The 17,443-nt window shown below is 30.9% G+C and overlaps 1 protein-coding gene across 2 annotated transcripts; it reads right to left on the bottom strand.

The window, feature by feature from the left end:
- Positions 1 to 755: 755 nt before the first annotated feature.
- On the bottom strand, positions 756 to 16,814 carry LOC113394467 (probable nuclear hormone receptor HR38). 2 transcript variants are annotated; one of them, XM_064220638.1, is made up of 4 exons: positions 16,587 to 16,814; positions 5,080 to 5,156; positions 3,408 to 4,836; positions 756 to 3,058 (listed from the first exon to the last, which is right to left on the bottom strand). In XM_064220638.1, exons 1-4 carry the CDS (start codon positions 16,684 to 16,686, stop codon positions 2,799 to 2,801), a joined length of 1,866 nt encoding a protein of 621 aa, XP_064076708.1. In that variant the 5' UTR covers positions 16,687 to 16,814; the 3' UTR covers positions 756 to 2,798. The 2 variants fall into 2 exon arrangements, with proteins under 2 accessions (XP_064076708.1, XP_026487570.1); XM_026631785.2 differs by having other exon boundaries at positions 16,401 to 16,806.
- Between the last annotated feature and the right edge of the window lie 629 nt (positions 16,815 to 17,443).

Here is a 17,443-nt window from a genome sequence, read left to right as displayed (position 1 = left end):
TTTAATGTCTTGTTTCATCTAATAAAAGTCTGAATGGGACAATAATAAGTTGCATACGTGTTTTAAAAATATTATAAAATGATCAAGAATGCACCAGTTTCTTTTTCGATTATCTGTTATTGTAGAAACTCTATTGAGTATAACCTTATATAATAGGATAACTACTACTAGGAAGAAAGTAGTTAGTTGCACGCTAGAAGGTAACTTAATTTGCGAGAAATAGGGTAAGTTTGTACGTTGATATATACATAAATGTTCTTTGAACAGTTATTTTCAATATTCTCTTATTTAAAAGTTATCTTTTCTAAAGACAATATTCTGACATGTACTATCAGTAGATGACTAGTCACATAAGCAGCGCCGGATACAAAATTTTGTATAAACTAAACTTACTTTGACAAAGCTTTGAGACACAATTATTTAAAAAAAAAAATTACATATTCATAGCAGAATATTGATTATTAATTATTAATTTTGGAAGATAAGACCTTTTCGGTAATGCCAAGTTTTTTTTGTTATCGTCCTAATTTTGTCACCCCTGAAAATTCGCCTCTTTGGGCACTAGGCCCGAGTGCGCCAAGTGTAAATCCAACGCGTATAGGATAGTTATATAAAAAATATGTTGCATTGTAGAATGTTGGACATTCGTTAGTTATTAATTATATGAAAAACTATTTATAATGTGTAATTTTGAGCTAAACTTTTATCCTTACAGTATGACAAAACGAATAGGTATATGAAAATAAAAAAACAAGTTTTAAATAACGCTTACGCGTTAATATAATTGTGACGAAATATTTACAAAGAAAAAGTATAACATATAACAAAAGCACATCAATTTATATCGAGACAAAAGAAATGCAATTGAAATCGGAAGTTTATTGAACGCTTACAATATTTAGAAATGTAAGACTAAATGATCTATGTTTATTTCGAAATTAATAATTACTTTGTTAATTCAGAGCTTACCTACTTTATGATGTGAATGTAAATGAACAATTAGTTATTACCTTTTTATAATTTACTTTTAAAAATATTAGTGAAACAACAATTTCATATTTATTCCATGAATCTAAATAAAATAATAAATGACTTTCGGAATGTATTTCAAAAATTTATAAAGTTTTATATAATCTGTATTTTATATCTTATAGTATTATTTTTGTATGATATGCACCATATAAATACTTATTGCTAGTTTTGTATATGTTTTGTAATGATATGAAAGCACAACCAAGTTTTTCGCGACAGCTAGGAAAAATTGTGTGACAAGTTTTCATATAGAAAATTTGAACAACTGTTATAAATTTATATATATTATGTACTTCTTTAATATAAGTAGGTAGGCATCTGATTCATACAGTTTGATTATGATGTGTTAAACAGTAATGGCGCCACAATATTTTACGAAAGAAAAAAAAAGTTAATTATTCTTATAAATCTATAAAATTAACTAATACATATAAAGAGCATTGATTTTCGAGCAAAAAGTTCAGCATTGTTTACAAGATATATATATATAAGTACAAAATTATATAGTATAAAATTATCACGCATTCTTTGTTATCCTAACAACGTAAACCTACGACTTACTATTCCCTTTCGTACAAAATGTTTATAATAATTTTGAATCTTTTATTTATTTATAATGTCTTTATTTTAGTTTCTTTAAATGATAACGTATAACTTTGTTATAACATTAAATTTAATTTTGTAAATAAATATATATTCTGAAGCTGTAGTAATATATAGGATTTTATCAATGTTCTAAATTTTCTTTAAATAAAAACATAGTATTTGGAGCATATTATTGGGCGAATTAGTATTTATGCGTACAGAGACAGTATAAACATACTTTTTAACAAAAAAAAAACAGTTTAAATTACCTACGTGCACACTCTAGTAGCATTCTAAATAAGTACATTGATATGTTTAGGGTAACTAACTCTACAGTTTTACTTTTAAAAGTGTCAATTACACCAGGGAATTTATAAGCTACATATCTAAGAAGGTACTCTTTAAGACACGTTGGAGTTGAGAGTCTATAATAGAAATGCTGAACTTTTTCTCTTACTTTATATGTATATTTTTATTTTAACAATTCACATTAACATTCTATGAAATAGTTATAAAATAATTTAAACCTAAAAGGTAACTGCCATCTGCGGTCTGGTTCGACACTACCCTTCGCGTAATATACGCACGGAGCGGGAGCGCCGAGCGCGGTCAGCGAGACTTTCAAATCCTCATTTCTTTCATTCACACCACACTTATTTAGATATCAACAAATACCTTAATTATTCATAAATTTTCTATAAAATTCGGTGTTTACGAGCCAAATTTTTAACATTTGTAAGTCTTGTGACTAGATTTTTCTTATTTAATAATACACAAGTAAATAACGTAGGAATATTTGTACGACGAGATGCCATTGATTACGAACGGTAACTTAAATGCAGACTACTAAATAGATACCTTTATAAGATAAAACGGAATCACACACAAATATACATTTATAATAAATTAAGCTTAACTATAAGTGCCCAATATATTAGGACTTACGCGGTAAGATTATTTTTCTTACTTAAAATTAATTAATAATGTTATTCATAATTTCATACAACAAGCATAAACCGATTCCGTGGAGATCGTGTCCTGTAGAGTTCTACTAGTCTCTAGAAAAATATTTTTAATCTAAGTAAACACTTATAAAAATAATGGAGTCGGCTCTAGAAGAGAATGCGTAGAAGGCGGGAGTGGTCCTCAGGATGTCATTGCAGGGAAAGCGTGCTAGGCGCCTAGAAAGGTAGGCTGGCGCGGAACATATTCTCAATAAGTGGCGGCGCGGGCACTAAATCCTCTAACTTCAGATAAAAGATGCGCTGAAGACCTTGTACGGAAAGTGATCGTAACTCGGGCAGAGCTCCAAGAACACGACTGAAGTGTGGGGCGCCGGCTGCGTTCGTGTTTCCACCGCCTGGCATATGAGCACGCAGACATCCGATTATCTTCATCTGAAGCTGCTCAACCCGATGAGGCTCCTTTAAGCCATGTCTCTCTGTTGAACAAAATTAATTACGTGGATTACTTTGTTTGTTTCAAAAATAATCTTATATATATCCATATATCAGTTATTTATTGAATACATGCTTATATAAATTATTTTCATATAAAAATACATTTATCATCAACCCTTATTATCATATACCTTTATTGTTTTGATGTAATAAGGGTAGAAGGTAATATTTTACGGTTATTGTCATCACATAAGCAAACACTCAGTGCTTTTGTATAGAACAGTATAGAACTAATTAATAAGCAAAGAAATAATGCATGTGTTAATATAAGTATAATATATATATTTTGGTATAGATATAATATGTAAATTAACAATGCTTGATACATACCTGTTATTAGAGTTAGTGCACACAGACAGGCGAAGGTAGAGATATCGATATCCATCGAATGCAGGGTGTTACTAAAATCAAGCACAGCGTGCAACCAGTCTCCAAAAGATCTTTGACATTGTCTTTTATCAAGAACCAGTCCATTGCAGAAAGTTAGCTTCGTGTCTTCAGGACGAGTGCGGTATGCAAGGCGTAACACAAATAACTCAAGTCGTGCCGAAGCAAATAACTGTTCGCGGTCCTCAGGACATAGATCGCCATATCCAGGTACTTTCTCAGCAAAAACTTTAATCATATCAATTGACGTTGTCAGTATCGAATAAAATTGCTGAATTACTTCCAAATCTGAAATAGGTGGTTCCATAGGATTTGGTTCCCTATATTGCGAATAATCAAGATTGGCAAAATCAGGGGACGTATCAACATGGGCTCTGACTAGGGCAGTTATTAAAGAAATTGGCGGACTTGGAGGGGATTCCTGTGGGCATTTCGGCTTAGATGGCAATCTACCTCGTCTTCCTTTTAATGAATCAGTTCTGACTACTTCTTTAACCATACCCACAGCAAGACACTTTTGAAATCTGCAGAATTGACATCGGTTTCTTCTTCTTTTATCAACTGGACAAGATTTTTCAGCTAAGCAAACATACTTAGAACCCTTTTGTACAGTTCTTTTAAAAAATCCTTTACATCCTTCACAAGTTCTTACGCCGTAATGTTGACATGCAGCCGTATCTCCACAAACGGCACAAAGCTGACTTGGTGATGGTGGCGCAGCTCGTGACGCAGTATTCTCTTGTGGCTGTCCGCCAGGTGAACTAGACGCAGAGCTTGGTGCTGAAGCCTGCATACAGTGAACTCTGCTGCCATGTAGCTTAGGACTTTCGTTAGAACTACTAGATTCTGATCTTTGAACTGGTAACGATGACCTTCGTTGCCTATTTTGGTCATTGGTAATGTGCAAATCCACCGAGCTTGGAAAAGGTGGCAATGAATAAGAATCTTGAGTATTCGTAACTCCGCCAGTATCAAATGTTGGAGAGCACGGCTGGGCCTGTGCGTAGTAAGGTGATGGCACATACGGTAAAGGTGGTTGATGATATTGATATAGCAACTGAGTTGACGCATGCCCTTGATGGGAATATGCGCTAACATTGTAGCAGTCTTCATCCATTTTTAATCCAAATTCCGCCATTTCTTGTTTCGGATAGCGAACTGAATACGTTTCTTCAAAACTGGGTAATGCTGGTCCGAGCGTAGGTGACGGAGTTTCACTCACTGGAGTTGTTCGTTGAGATTTAACTTCTGGTGGAATAGGTGCATGAAATTCGACGTCGGGAAATGGGTCTAAGTTTTCTTCTAAAATTTCAGAAGAGTCTTCTTGATATTGCGGTGACAGTAAATCAGTTAAGGACGAACCGTAGTTGCTCTGTAATGGAAAAAAAATCGATGTATAAGGCGTTACACTTACGGTAGGCGGAACAATACAGGGGCGGTCACGACGCACCAATGGCGTGCAATTTGAATCAATCGTTTCACAATGATTCTTTAATGGTAACACCGCCTATTTCAAGTGCAGGTGTTCTAATCAGGGGCAACATTAAATCACTAATATTGTTTACTTTTTGGATAAATGTAAAAAAAACCATTAAAAAGAATTGATCAAACTTACGTGTGTTTGCAGCAGTAGCATGCTGGAGGAGTTTGACGTGAAAGCGCTTGGCGAGCGCGGCTCAATGGCGCTCGGCCCTATAAATAAAAAAATATTTATTCATTTTTTACGTTACAATATATATATATATATATTTATTTTAATTAAATTAAAGTACATAGATGTTTGTTTTATGAACATGAGGTGCCTACGTTATCTGAACTACAAGAGCAACAACTAAAGAGGGTTGATTGTAAATGCCGCGGAAGGCGTATGGTCAGCGTGTTGACGGCACTGGACTTTGAACTATCACGCTATACAAGCCATGCATGATTTATATTTACCCTCGGCGAACATACTTTGATTCCGACTTAAACACAGGCACACGTAATTGTCAAATCGATAACTTCTGCGGGATTGAATTGATGACTGAACGCTACCCTTCTACGATTAGCAATGGCGACGAAAAAGAAAGGTCTCCTAATTTATACAGCAGTTTTGTCAGCCGAATATTGCCTGTTTGAATACATTGTGTCACGGTGCTTGATTCGCCACGCCCCGAAAATTCAATCCTATGTATACACCTCAACCATGTCTATTGCAAGCGTTACAACAACAACTAAGTCTTACTTTAATTTCAACCGTAGATTATTAAATTTAGGATACAAAGTTAAATAGCATTATTGCTAGCAAGTTTTTGGGGCGAAAAGGCGATAGATCCCTTGGGAGCTTATGAAATCACTGGCATTTGCAGTTTCTATTATGTTAAGAACCATTAATTTCAGTCTTATTAAGTTATAGACAAAACGCTAAATCTTTTGTTATTATTATTTTTATCGTTCGACAATATTAATAAAGTGATATTTTTTATCAACAATTGACACGTATAAAGACAAAAACTCAAGCTAGAATTTTTTAAACAAACTTGAATACACAATAAAAAAATATTCCCATGCACTAAGGCTTGAAAAATAATAAATCTCTACGTTTATATGTTTCGGTTTTTTGTGCAAATGTTTCATTAACAATATATTTTGTTTGTTATTAATACGAATTCTATAATATTCGATTCGATTACAGCCTTATACAGTTTTTAAATTGATTTAATGATAGATATTTAATTGTATAAAGAAGAATTCATTTTCAAAGTTTTGTGGGAAATTTAACGTTATATTTATAATTTTAAACGTTTGGATGAATTCATCATTTGATATTCCCGTCACGTTGTTTCCTAGTCTCGTCTAGTCAATTGTAATTCTTTATCCATTTAGTTACAGTTTGTAGTGTTTTTAATATTGCAAAGCACTTGTTGAAGTGATTCATACTAAAGTATTTTAATATATAGATACAGTTTTAAGATATACTTTGTTCAAAACCGCTCTAAGTATTTGGCTTAAACTGTTTAGATGATATCACGACACGAAGACTAATTTACTGTAGTTTCTTCTTGTAATGAATGTGGATCAATTTAAAATATCTCAAAAAGTACTTAAATAATCCCAATGAAAGTTAAATGTAAATGTCCCACTGTCGGGCTAAGGCTTGGAAAACAGAAGGTTTGGAACTTATTCCACACTATTCCATTGCGGGTTGGTGGATAAACATGGGCGAATTTTTTATCAAACATAAGCAGGTTTCATCACGATATTTTGCCTGACAGTCAAGCTAGAGACGAATAAACACTTAAAAATTGAGTGGTGCTTTACTCAGATTTGAATCCGCAATCTAATATCTAAATAATGCTAAAGCGGTGATCCTTTAATATCATATGTAATAAATGTGATGTCATTATTTCAAATTTCTTCTTAAATATTCAATATAAACTTAAATTTAAACGGAATTTAGTTTAAACGGATTATGTAAAAAACATTAAAGTATAGGTATATTTAACTTGAAAGAAAATATGGAAAGCAAGTTCTTATTAAAACAAATCATAAGTAAATGTCATACCAATTTATTTATGTTACACTAATTTATGTTCATTAAATGTAAGGAAATTATTAAAGGTTTTGCTCCATTAAATATTATTATAATCGTTAAGTATTTTAGTTTTATGATAAAATAATATTATTCAATTATTTTATTACGTTTCAGAGTGTTCGTAAAATTTAATGAATGTTTCGTTAAATAAAATAAATTTTACTTTGTCAAATGCGCTTAGCTTAATCAATTAATTATAAAATAAGTTTTCAAAAGCGCACGAGTGTATATGTTTGTTAATATAAATTTGTACGTACGAATATGTTCGTGCATGTTTCTATGCACCGAAATGTTTAATTTTGGGAACTCAGCCCACAATAGACAGACCATATTTGAACTGAGAGAAACATTCTACATACATTTTTATAACGCGTAATAAATTTATTTTCTTAATTAATTGTTATTAAAGATATTAAAATAAACACGTCCAAACGTATCTTCGGTTTGAAACCTCTTCGTTATCAATTCATAAATCTATTTCTATTTTTGAATTTATTTATTTTTGAATTTTTACTCTTTCCGCAGTCACTATAGTCTGTACCGATAAAATTATTAATAATAAAATTATACTTCTTTGGGAATACGATAAAAATAACGATCCTTACTAAGTTTAAGTGAATGCAATAATGGAATATTAATGCAAAAAGCTCTTTGCAATCTATTGATTGACATTAAGTTGTATCCTCTAAATAACCTAGTTTACTCATTTTCTTTTGCTTGCTCGCATCCCATTTATTTAGGGTAACACGTAACAATACGTAAGCCGAATGGAAATTATCTTACGGTGTGACTCACGTTGAGAGTGCTTTTGATAGTGGGTTTCGCAGCCACCATCTGCGTGATTACGGACGTGTCGCTGGATAAACTATACGGATGGCAAAAAATTGTTTGTTATTACGGCACTTACGTTTTGAGATGAAGTGGATCTATTCTATTATGCCGGAAACATACCGAAAAATATTTTTTTAAGATGTTAACTCAAAGTTAGAAACACGCAATAAAAAGTTCAAGTAGTAATGTAATTGGTTAATTGCAGTATACTTTGTTCGTTTTGACCGTGTTACCGTCGGTCACGTCCACTGAGGTTGCTGTGTGTGTGAATGTGTATAGAATATTATACAGCTATTTATGAATGTAGAAAAATAATTGTCGTGTGACACAGTCATCTATATCGGGTGCGTTATTTTGATTATTGATTAATATATGTATAATTGTATATACATAAATTTTATACAAAACAAAACTATTCAACTTTTGAATCATTATTATAAAATATTAATAATAAAAACTATCTGAAATGTGCATTTTAAATAAATTTAAGCTGATAGGTTGTTTTAAATATAACGTACTTTGAGATATCAAAAATGGTCTCCCTTGAAAAAGCTTGAAAAATTAGCTACTTATATAAATATCGAACGGGAGACTATGTTTAGGGATGATACAAACATTTTAAAAAGTCGCAGTTAGTCTAAAAATCAACGAACTAAGGCCTTTATTTAAATTAACTTTTTTTCAGATAAGGTATCTTTTTTTAAATATCGAGTAATAGTATATTAATATTATATATTTTTAGCCTTTCTCAAATTCTTACTGTTTCCTAATTATCTTAAAAAGCTTAATTCATTAACATAATAATTTTATTATGGGGACAACACAGAATACCTAATCTTAAAACCCTTTTAACCCTTCAGTGGAGTTCCTAATATCCATAGGTATCCATGACTGGTCCACTATTAGTTATTAACTAATTAATCATTTGTAATATAAAATATACGCATATAGGCGAAGTTTACTTCGTTCCAATACTAAAAGTATGTTTCATATTTTGACATTGCAGATTTATATAATTTGATCCAAGAAAGCAGTCGAGCGAATATTTATCCTACTCATAGACGCTGGTATTGTAAGAAATACAAATTTCTTTTTACACCGTCAGTGCACTGCCAACCATGGAATCTAAGATGTTATGACCTCTATACCCGTAGGTACTAACATTGGCTCACTTATCATTTAAATCGGAACACAGTATGTGGCTGGAAAATACAACTTTTAAGGTTATTTTTATTTGCTTTTAAATCAAGCACTGTTCCTTTTTATTTTCAACTTTCCTTATAGTATTTTTTTTATTGAATTATTTTAAGAACAGTCAGTTTCGAAAACAAGGCTAGTTGGAACTGTTGACTCGCGATAATATTATTATTACCTTGATATTTTTTTATTTGACGGAATTAATTAATTTCAATAATAAAATAACAGGAAAAAATCATGCATGCGAGCCAATATTAATAAATACCTATATGTATAAATAATTTAAACATATTTACGAACTAGTAGTGTTCTTGTTTATAAAAGTTACTAAATATTGGTCAGTTTATATATATGCATTTGATTTTGGAACAAAGAATAAGCTTGCAACGACATCTATCAATAGAGATGAATTTCGTTATTTGAAGGGAGCGAGGCGTTTACTTGTAAAAGGTTCTTAGGGCGCTTACCCACTGCATAGTCGTACATGTTTTCAATAGGTGGCTCTGGTAACAAGAATTTGATTATAGAGGGAGGAAACTAAATGAAAAACACGACGTGTTTTCGAATTTTAAGGCATTAATAACCAATAAAAAGTGTAACTCTACAAGTGATGATGAATTTGGTGTTAAAAAATGCTTTGGATAACGTTTTCAAGGTAAACGGCTTAACATAAATATTAGCATGTAATACAGAATGTTCCAATTCAGAGAAATCTATTTAGAGTGCCTCTTGAGGATACTGTTTTTTTATTATAATAAATATTAAAGAAGATTACGTTTAACTCAATCGAAAACACTCGAGGAGAAGTATTGTGTTAAATTTTCTTATTCGACAGAATATTTTGTTATAACTTAAAAAGTGCATGAACTTATTAGTTTATTAGATTTAATTCGGTTCAAAAAATTTACAAATTATTGTTATCTTTGTTCTCTGTTATATAAAACAGTATATTCAAGATAGTCGCTCTAAAAATAAAATGATACTATTATATTACCCAAATATTAAAAAAAAAACAAAATTGTCATATACTTAGTACACGTTGAATAACACATGATTAGACTTAAATTAACTTATTAATATTTTACTTATTCATCTTTATGGTTTTAAACTTTAATATATATATTTTAATATACAATAGAACTGTGAATTATGTGCGGATTTGTTGAATTAATTTTAGAACTCCATGTAGAGTTTAATAAATTTTGCACGAAAAATTAGTTTAATTCCTTTCTAAATTTTTGTTTTTAAAAAGAATAAATGAATGTATGATTTTTTATACCCTGAAAAATTAGTTTTTGTAAGAATAATTCAATTGATGAAAATTTCTCGATAGTTTTGTTATTTAATAATAACTTTTAGTATTGTTTAGGTTTTTGTTTTATACGTAAATATATAGCGTATTAAAGCTATAGTTTGTAAAGAGACAATATCGCTTCTCAATCTGCAAACCTTATGCTTTATAATATATAAGTTATGTATTTGGGCGGTCGATCTCACAGCTGGTAAGGGAGGCGCGGGCGGTGGCGCGCGTCGCGTGACGTCATAGTGACGCTACATAGATGTATAGCGTCTCGTTCCCGACAGCTGAATATTGTGAAAGCGATTGTATACGTCACCGAGGACATTAAAACATCGTAAAATTTTCATTAAATACCTGTTACATTAATTTCTTATTGTATTATTTTTACTTTTGAGGCTAATTTAGGTATTTGTTACGGATTATATACACTAATATTTGCTCAGTGGTCGAAATTAGACGATAAAGATTATTGAAAATTTGAGTAAAAGATGCTTTGCCTGTTTTTAATTTTTTTTGACAGTATAATTATAATTGTCAATGCCTGCCAAACAAAAAAAAAAAGAAGTCGGTTGACAAATAGAAAGGAAGGGTACTGAACTGTTTTGCCTTTAGCTACATATTTATTAAACACACACCCATACATACACATACATTGCTGATTAGTTAATACTTACATTTTGCTTAACATGTGAAATGAAAGTTTTATTTGATTTTATTAAATTTTGTTCTCATAGAGATTCAAATATAAATAGAAATGTTTTCAGAAAAAAATACAACTTCAATTATGTTCATTTCAAACTTCTACGATACAGATATATATGAAAATGAATTGATATATAATATATTGGAATATATAAAATATTTTGGAATTAACTTAGACTATAAATAGTAGGTGGTTTGTATATTGGAACGTAAAAACGTAATAGATGTTTATAACAGTAAAAAAAAAAGTTAATTTAAAAAAGAAATATAAACGGCCTTCATGTAATGACGCGCGATATCATAAATTGATTATTATTATTTATTTATAATATTAATACCACGTCTAGAAGGTATTTGTTTATTTTTTGTTACAAATTACAATCTAAATATTTAATATACAAGAAGATTGTACTTAAATTGTGTAGATTGTTTTGTACTATATATTATAATATTAAGATTTAGTTATAATAATTGTAAAATAAAACCTTTTTCGAGCCGGTTAAATTATCAATGTGTTGTCGTAAAATTATACCATTTTGTATTTAAGGCGCCACTTAATACTTAACTATATATTATATATATAAGATTATAAATAGTTGAAAGTTGGGGTATAACAAGTATTTTTTTAATTAATAAACATTATTTTAAACGATATTTTATTCATATTGTCTCAATCTGATTGATTTTTTCATATAGATTATATATCAATTGATATTTTCGTAAAGTTCTATCAAGTAATGGTCTAGAATAGTTAATATTAAATATATTTTTGTACATTTTTAGTGGAAATTGTAATTTCCAAACACAAAAAATGGTTTGTGTTCTGTGATACTCTTGAAATTTTATAATGCAGTTAAAACGCAATACGAGCCTACGAAATCAATATTTCTAGTAGGAATATAATATTATATTATATTTACATACATATTAACTTAATGACGAAGTCGTATGAACATATACATAGTTTGGTTAAATATATATTTAATTAGCTTTGTTACGTATGCGTTTAAAGCTTAACATGTACGGAACATACTTGTAGCTTATATTACCCTTAAAAGTAAAACTATAAGTAATCTAGTTGTTATTAATTTGTAAACATATATTGAAAGCATAATTCAATTCATAATAAATATTTTAAACCATTGTTATATTCCCATTCAATAACATAACTTTTGATAAACATATTATTATAAATGATTTATTGTAGCATCTATAAGGTTAAATATTATTAAAATATTATCAAATCAATTACAAAATATTGCATATAATAAAAATAATGTACAAATATTTAACAAAACGTTAAAAATAATTTATCAAGTTGTATTAATAACGACCTTGATGTCAGACTGGCCGCCGCTACGAGTGGATATTTAAGAACATTATAAGATTGTAGAAGAATAAATTTGAATTTATTTATGTATCTAATCATCTAAGAACGTGATAAGAGGGAACTCGTTTTATATAATTTCTTGACTTTATTCTAAAATCGAATAAAACATTGATAGCCATGTATACTGTTCTACATAGAACCGAGCTATTAGGTAACGATTAGTGTAATCTCGTGAATGGTAGAAATAATATCATTCAACTTTTAATAATTCATCTGTCATACCTTCTTTTTATTGATCATATAGCCAAATGAAAGGAGTTTATCATTATTTTCCGAAGTTTTATTTTTAAATTAAATCACATTAAATATAATAAAATTACTTCACTTCTAGTAGGCTATTAAAACACATTTGTATAGTTATTTAAAATTATTAATTAAAAGTAAAGAATTTAGTACTGGATCGAGTGTAGCATCCAAAGTAAACCCAGTACATAGTTAGTCTTTGTATTAATTAATAAACCTGTCAAATTTTAATTATTCAATAAAATTATATACATATATGAAAATATTATTCAAGCTCAAAATATTGTAACATAAAATTATTTAAAATTTGTATGGCATATAGTCATAGCAATGTGTTCATTAAAGATAATTTAAAACTATGAAATAATATTTCGAAAATTTATATCATGATTATTTTTACTAATTGTGATATCACTTGAAGTGAAGTGAGATAGAGGTTGATATTTATTCGGTTCATTTCTTGTTAAATTATCATATATTAATATGATATTATTGATAGAAAAGCTTATTTTTTATATTAATTTGACGTTTAACTTAATATCATAGACACACAAACTGTTATATCGATTGAAATTTTTAGTTCTTTCAGATTTTTGAAGTAATTCAGGTACGTGTAAGTACCTGAATTTTACAAACATGGAGTTTTTGAGTTACGATTTTTAATTTAAAAAAATACATACAGCAGTAAATATAAATACGTTTACGTTACCGTAGTATGAATGTCTAGCAAACTGTTGTAATAAGAAGTAACAAGTTTAAGGAAGTCGGTAGCCGGTAAGCAAGGGCGTCCTTGAAACGGGGCGCGGGTCGATGCGTGACGTAACACTGCTCGTGACGTCACGGGCGGTGCTCGATACGGAGGCCGAGGCCGAGGGCCCGCGCCTCAACACCCCTCACTGCTGCTTTTCCACACCACCCGTGTATTTTTAGATACTGTGACGTTATTCCGCCACAAAAAGCGATAGAGCAAGACTAAAAGTGTGGCTAAAAATACGCTGCAAATTAGCGCAAAGCTGAATAAAAAATATTTATGTATAACTTTTTTTTTAAACTGAATTGTGTTTTTTTCCCCATTTTTCTATACACTTTAATATCGTTTTATTCAGTGCTAAACCCCTGAAGAATTTTCAACTTTTGAAGTCAAAAATATTTTATATCCCTGAATTCGTGAAAGTATAACAGATATCAAGTTTCTAGACGTATTATGTGTTTTACATCTTTAAGACGATTTTGAGATATGCTTAACAAATTGCACCACTGACATATTGAATTGCATTATTAATACAATTAACTGCTTTTATTGATAATAAATAGTTTTGTTGTTGCAGCAAATTAATTACAAGTCAAAAAATTGTAATTATGACTTAATAGTCCTGTGTTGCGAGTATAGACTTTATATATAGATATATATAGATATCCGTACAATATACCGTTGTTAATAAACTATTACAATGATGCTACAAAACTTGTTCAGGTGTCACATTTTATATTTGTTAATATTAATAAGAAAATTACTTGATAATACATTAGTTACATTGTTACTAACAATAACTATTATTGTTATATTTAACTATATAAGGCCTTAACGCGTTTTACAGATTCAATAAATTAAGCCATAAATAGTTTTCCCTGGGGCGGTGTGGGCGTGACGTAAGCGGGAGGGAGATTTTATTGAGCCCTGACGTCATTACAGCTGACGAGTGATAGCGTGCCTTATCACTGTATCCTTACCCCTAATAGAATGCGATAAACGAAATCACTGCTATTCAGATATATAAATATATATTATTTATATAAAGCCTAGATTTCAAAAAATAGCAATGATACAACCACGTTTGTCACAAAATTTGCATTCCGGTCCCAAATGTATTCGTTGGACGGACATAAATTAGTAATTTATTTTATTTGAATCGGTTTTTTTTCTTATTTTATAGAACCACTTAATACCTCTGTTAAATCATCTAATATGTAATGCTTTTTATGTCTACCAGTTATCGAGTGATAACAAAAGTGAAAGTGATGTTTTGCCGCGCGGAATCTCTCGGAAACCGGTGTTTGTTTAGTGTTCATAATCGTTTATCACTTAGGTGAACACGAAATAGAGAACGGTAAAAGTACGACAGTATACGTAGTACATAATCTTTTTAAACAATAAGATCGTGATGCGATATGATCAAATGAAAATTTGCGGAGGCACATCTTATTGGCAGGTGCAACGTCTGCCGGTTGCGACAACCTATTGGGCAAGTGGAAGGCAACTCGGCTGAGGCCAACGGCTCCAAACCGGAGGCGATCGCGACACAAGCATCCCATATTATACTAGCATTACCTAACTTGCCGCGAGCATAACAAAAACAATATTAATTTCGCTATACCACCGAGTTAAAGTTTCATTAAAATGCTTCTTGTCAAGTTAACTATTTGAAAATTACAAAATTTACTTATATATTACTCTAAGAAACGATTTCGTCAACTTGCTATGGGATTTCGTTAAATTTCAAAATGTACAAAGCAAATAATTACATTGATTATTGTTTGGTATTTATGTTGATTATGTACGAAATTGTAATATTTACTATACGAAGTCATAACATACAAATATAATGAATATGAATAAAACAAAGGAGCATATGTCTTCTTCCATCACAGTTATATGTTGAAATTTATTTTGTCTCGAATGTTTATCTTTTGTCTATTTGATAACTAGCTTTTTGCATAAGTAAATACGCATTTAGTATTTTTTTTGCAAATGTATATTACGCATTTTGTGTTGTTAATTTATTATGAGGAAATACGTGTAAGAATATTTAGTCATAAATGTTTGCAAGGATTAAGAATCGAAAACGATTTCGCGATATCTGTTTTAGGTAACATTCAGTGTTTTTTTTAAACAAAACTATTAAACAAATAATGTTCTTTTTAATAAACAGCTTAAAAAGAACAATATAGTGACGTTTTATGTGAAGGCGACTAAAGTTTTACTGATAAATTTGAAATTGTGAAAAGTTAATTATAAATTAAAGTTGTTAAAGTTTTATCTCACAATTAAAGAAAATAAAACTATTGGCCTTGTACTGAAGAAAGCCTGCTAAAATTATATTATTTTTAAAAGAACGAAAATTATATTTATTATTTATTTCAAAAATATTGATAGTTGTAAATATTTTTGTATCTTAAATATCAGAGTTATTTTATTTTATTTGACGATTGGTGCGTAGACGAAATTAGTGCGAGTATTTAAATAAAATTAAAAAGATTATTTTAATTTTGCTAAGAAATAAAAGTTTAACCATGAAACTGAAAATGTCAAATGAAAATAGCTTAAGTTAATAAGTTTATAAAATGTTATTAGGTTAATCGAACTTCTCCTTTACTATAGGTTACAAATAGGTTACACACTATAGTTATGGGTCAATGGATAACGGTGAGCTGAACTGTAAAGGCGCTTTGTTTATATTTAAGTACGTATATTATTGATTGATTAAAATGCGCGTAAATTTATTACAAGTATAGTTTTAACACTTTAGTGATTAAAATTTTTCACGCATAAGTTCAATCATTCGCAAGTTAAAACTTGCAACGAATAAGGCAAAATGCGTTGTGTACGCAAATAAAAAAAAAACAATATTAGTAAATTAAGGGAGAAAAAATAATAAAAACAGAACTAAATAAAATAAAACAAAAAAAAAAGGTACATACGTGTGTTAAGGAATTGTCTAAGGCCACAGTGTTGGCTGGAGGGCGTCAGCAACGCACCTCGCATTCTAGCCGATGGCCATCGTCACGACAGTTCCACACAAAGTCTATGCACCCAGAGGCTCTACACAACGAAAGCGAAAATAAACACAGAAATGGAAGGACGCGTATCGTCGTGCGGGCGCTGACCTGGCGCTGGCTTGTCAGGATCCAGAGAATCGGCGCGCGACTCCAGGGTCAGACCGAGGCACGCGCCAGACAGTCCTAGTTCGCTTAGCAGGATCCTCATGCGGCCGAGCACATTGCACTCACTGCACGCGCACTCACTCACAGTCAGTCGGTAGTAGAGATAGTCGCGAAGGAGCGCGCGGAAGTACGCGCTGGCGGACGGGCGGTGCGATACTGAGGCCGCCGCCGCCGAGGCTGGTGGCTATATCGCGCTGCCTGACGTCACGACTGCGACGTCACAGTAGTGACGTCACTAACGGTACCTCCCACAGCCCGCCCGCCGCCTCGTGCCTCGCCGCCCGCCCGAACCTGCGCTAACGGCATCGCTAGTACGGAGTGGAGCTTTCGTACGCCCGCGCCGCCGCCACTGCTATCGCAGTTACCCGCCACGTTTCGAGGTTCTCGTCTATAACACTTTTCACGGTCAAATATGTGCCCCATATTTTTACGATACAATTAGCTTTCTTCGTTTTAAAAGTCATTTTCTTAAATTTTTTAAATTGCTTTTTTTATACGACGAATATAGGAATGTTAAGAAAAAAAAGTGTTGTTTTTAATAAAAGCTTTATGTTACTATTCATCATCAACATCTTAAGCAATAAAAAATTAATACAAAATCGTATGTTGCACATAGAAACCAAAACCAATTAAAAATCGAAAGTCCATCCTTCGTATTTAAAATAATTTGCTAATAAAAGTTTTATTTACAAGTTGGTTAGACTATAATAAAAAATAAATTTGCTTTATATATTTTTTATATTATACCTTAAGTGAATATATGTACTGTATATATAGTAATATATAAAATTGTTAAAGTT

The sequence above is a fragment of the Vanessa tameamea genome, chromosome 4, assembly GCF_037043105.1.
Source record: "Vanessa tameamea isolate UH-Manoa-2023 chromosome 4, ilVanTame1 primary haplotype, whole genome shotgun sequence".
Lineage (NCBI taxonomy): Eukaryota > Metazoa > Arthropoda > Insecta > Lepidoptera > Nymphalidae > Vanessa > Vanessa tameamea.
This window is presented reverse-complemented; position numbering and strand designations above follow the sequence as displayed.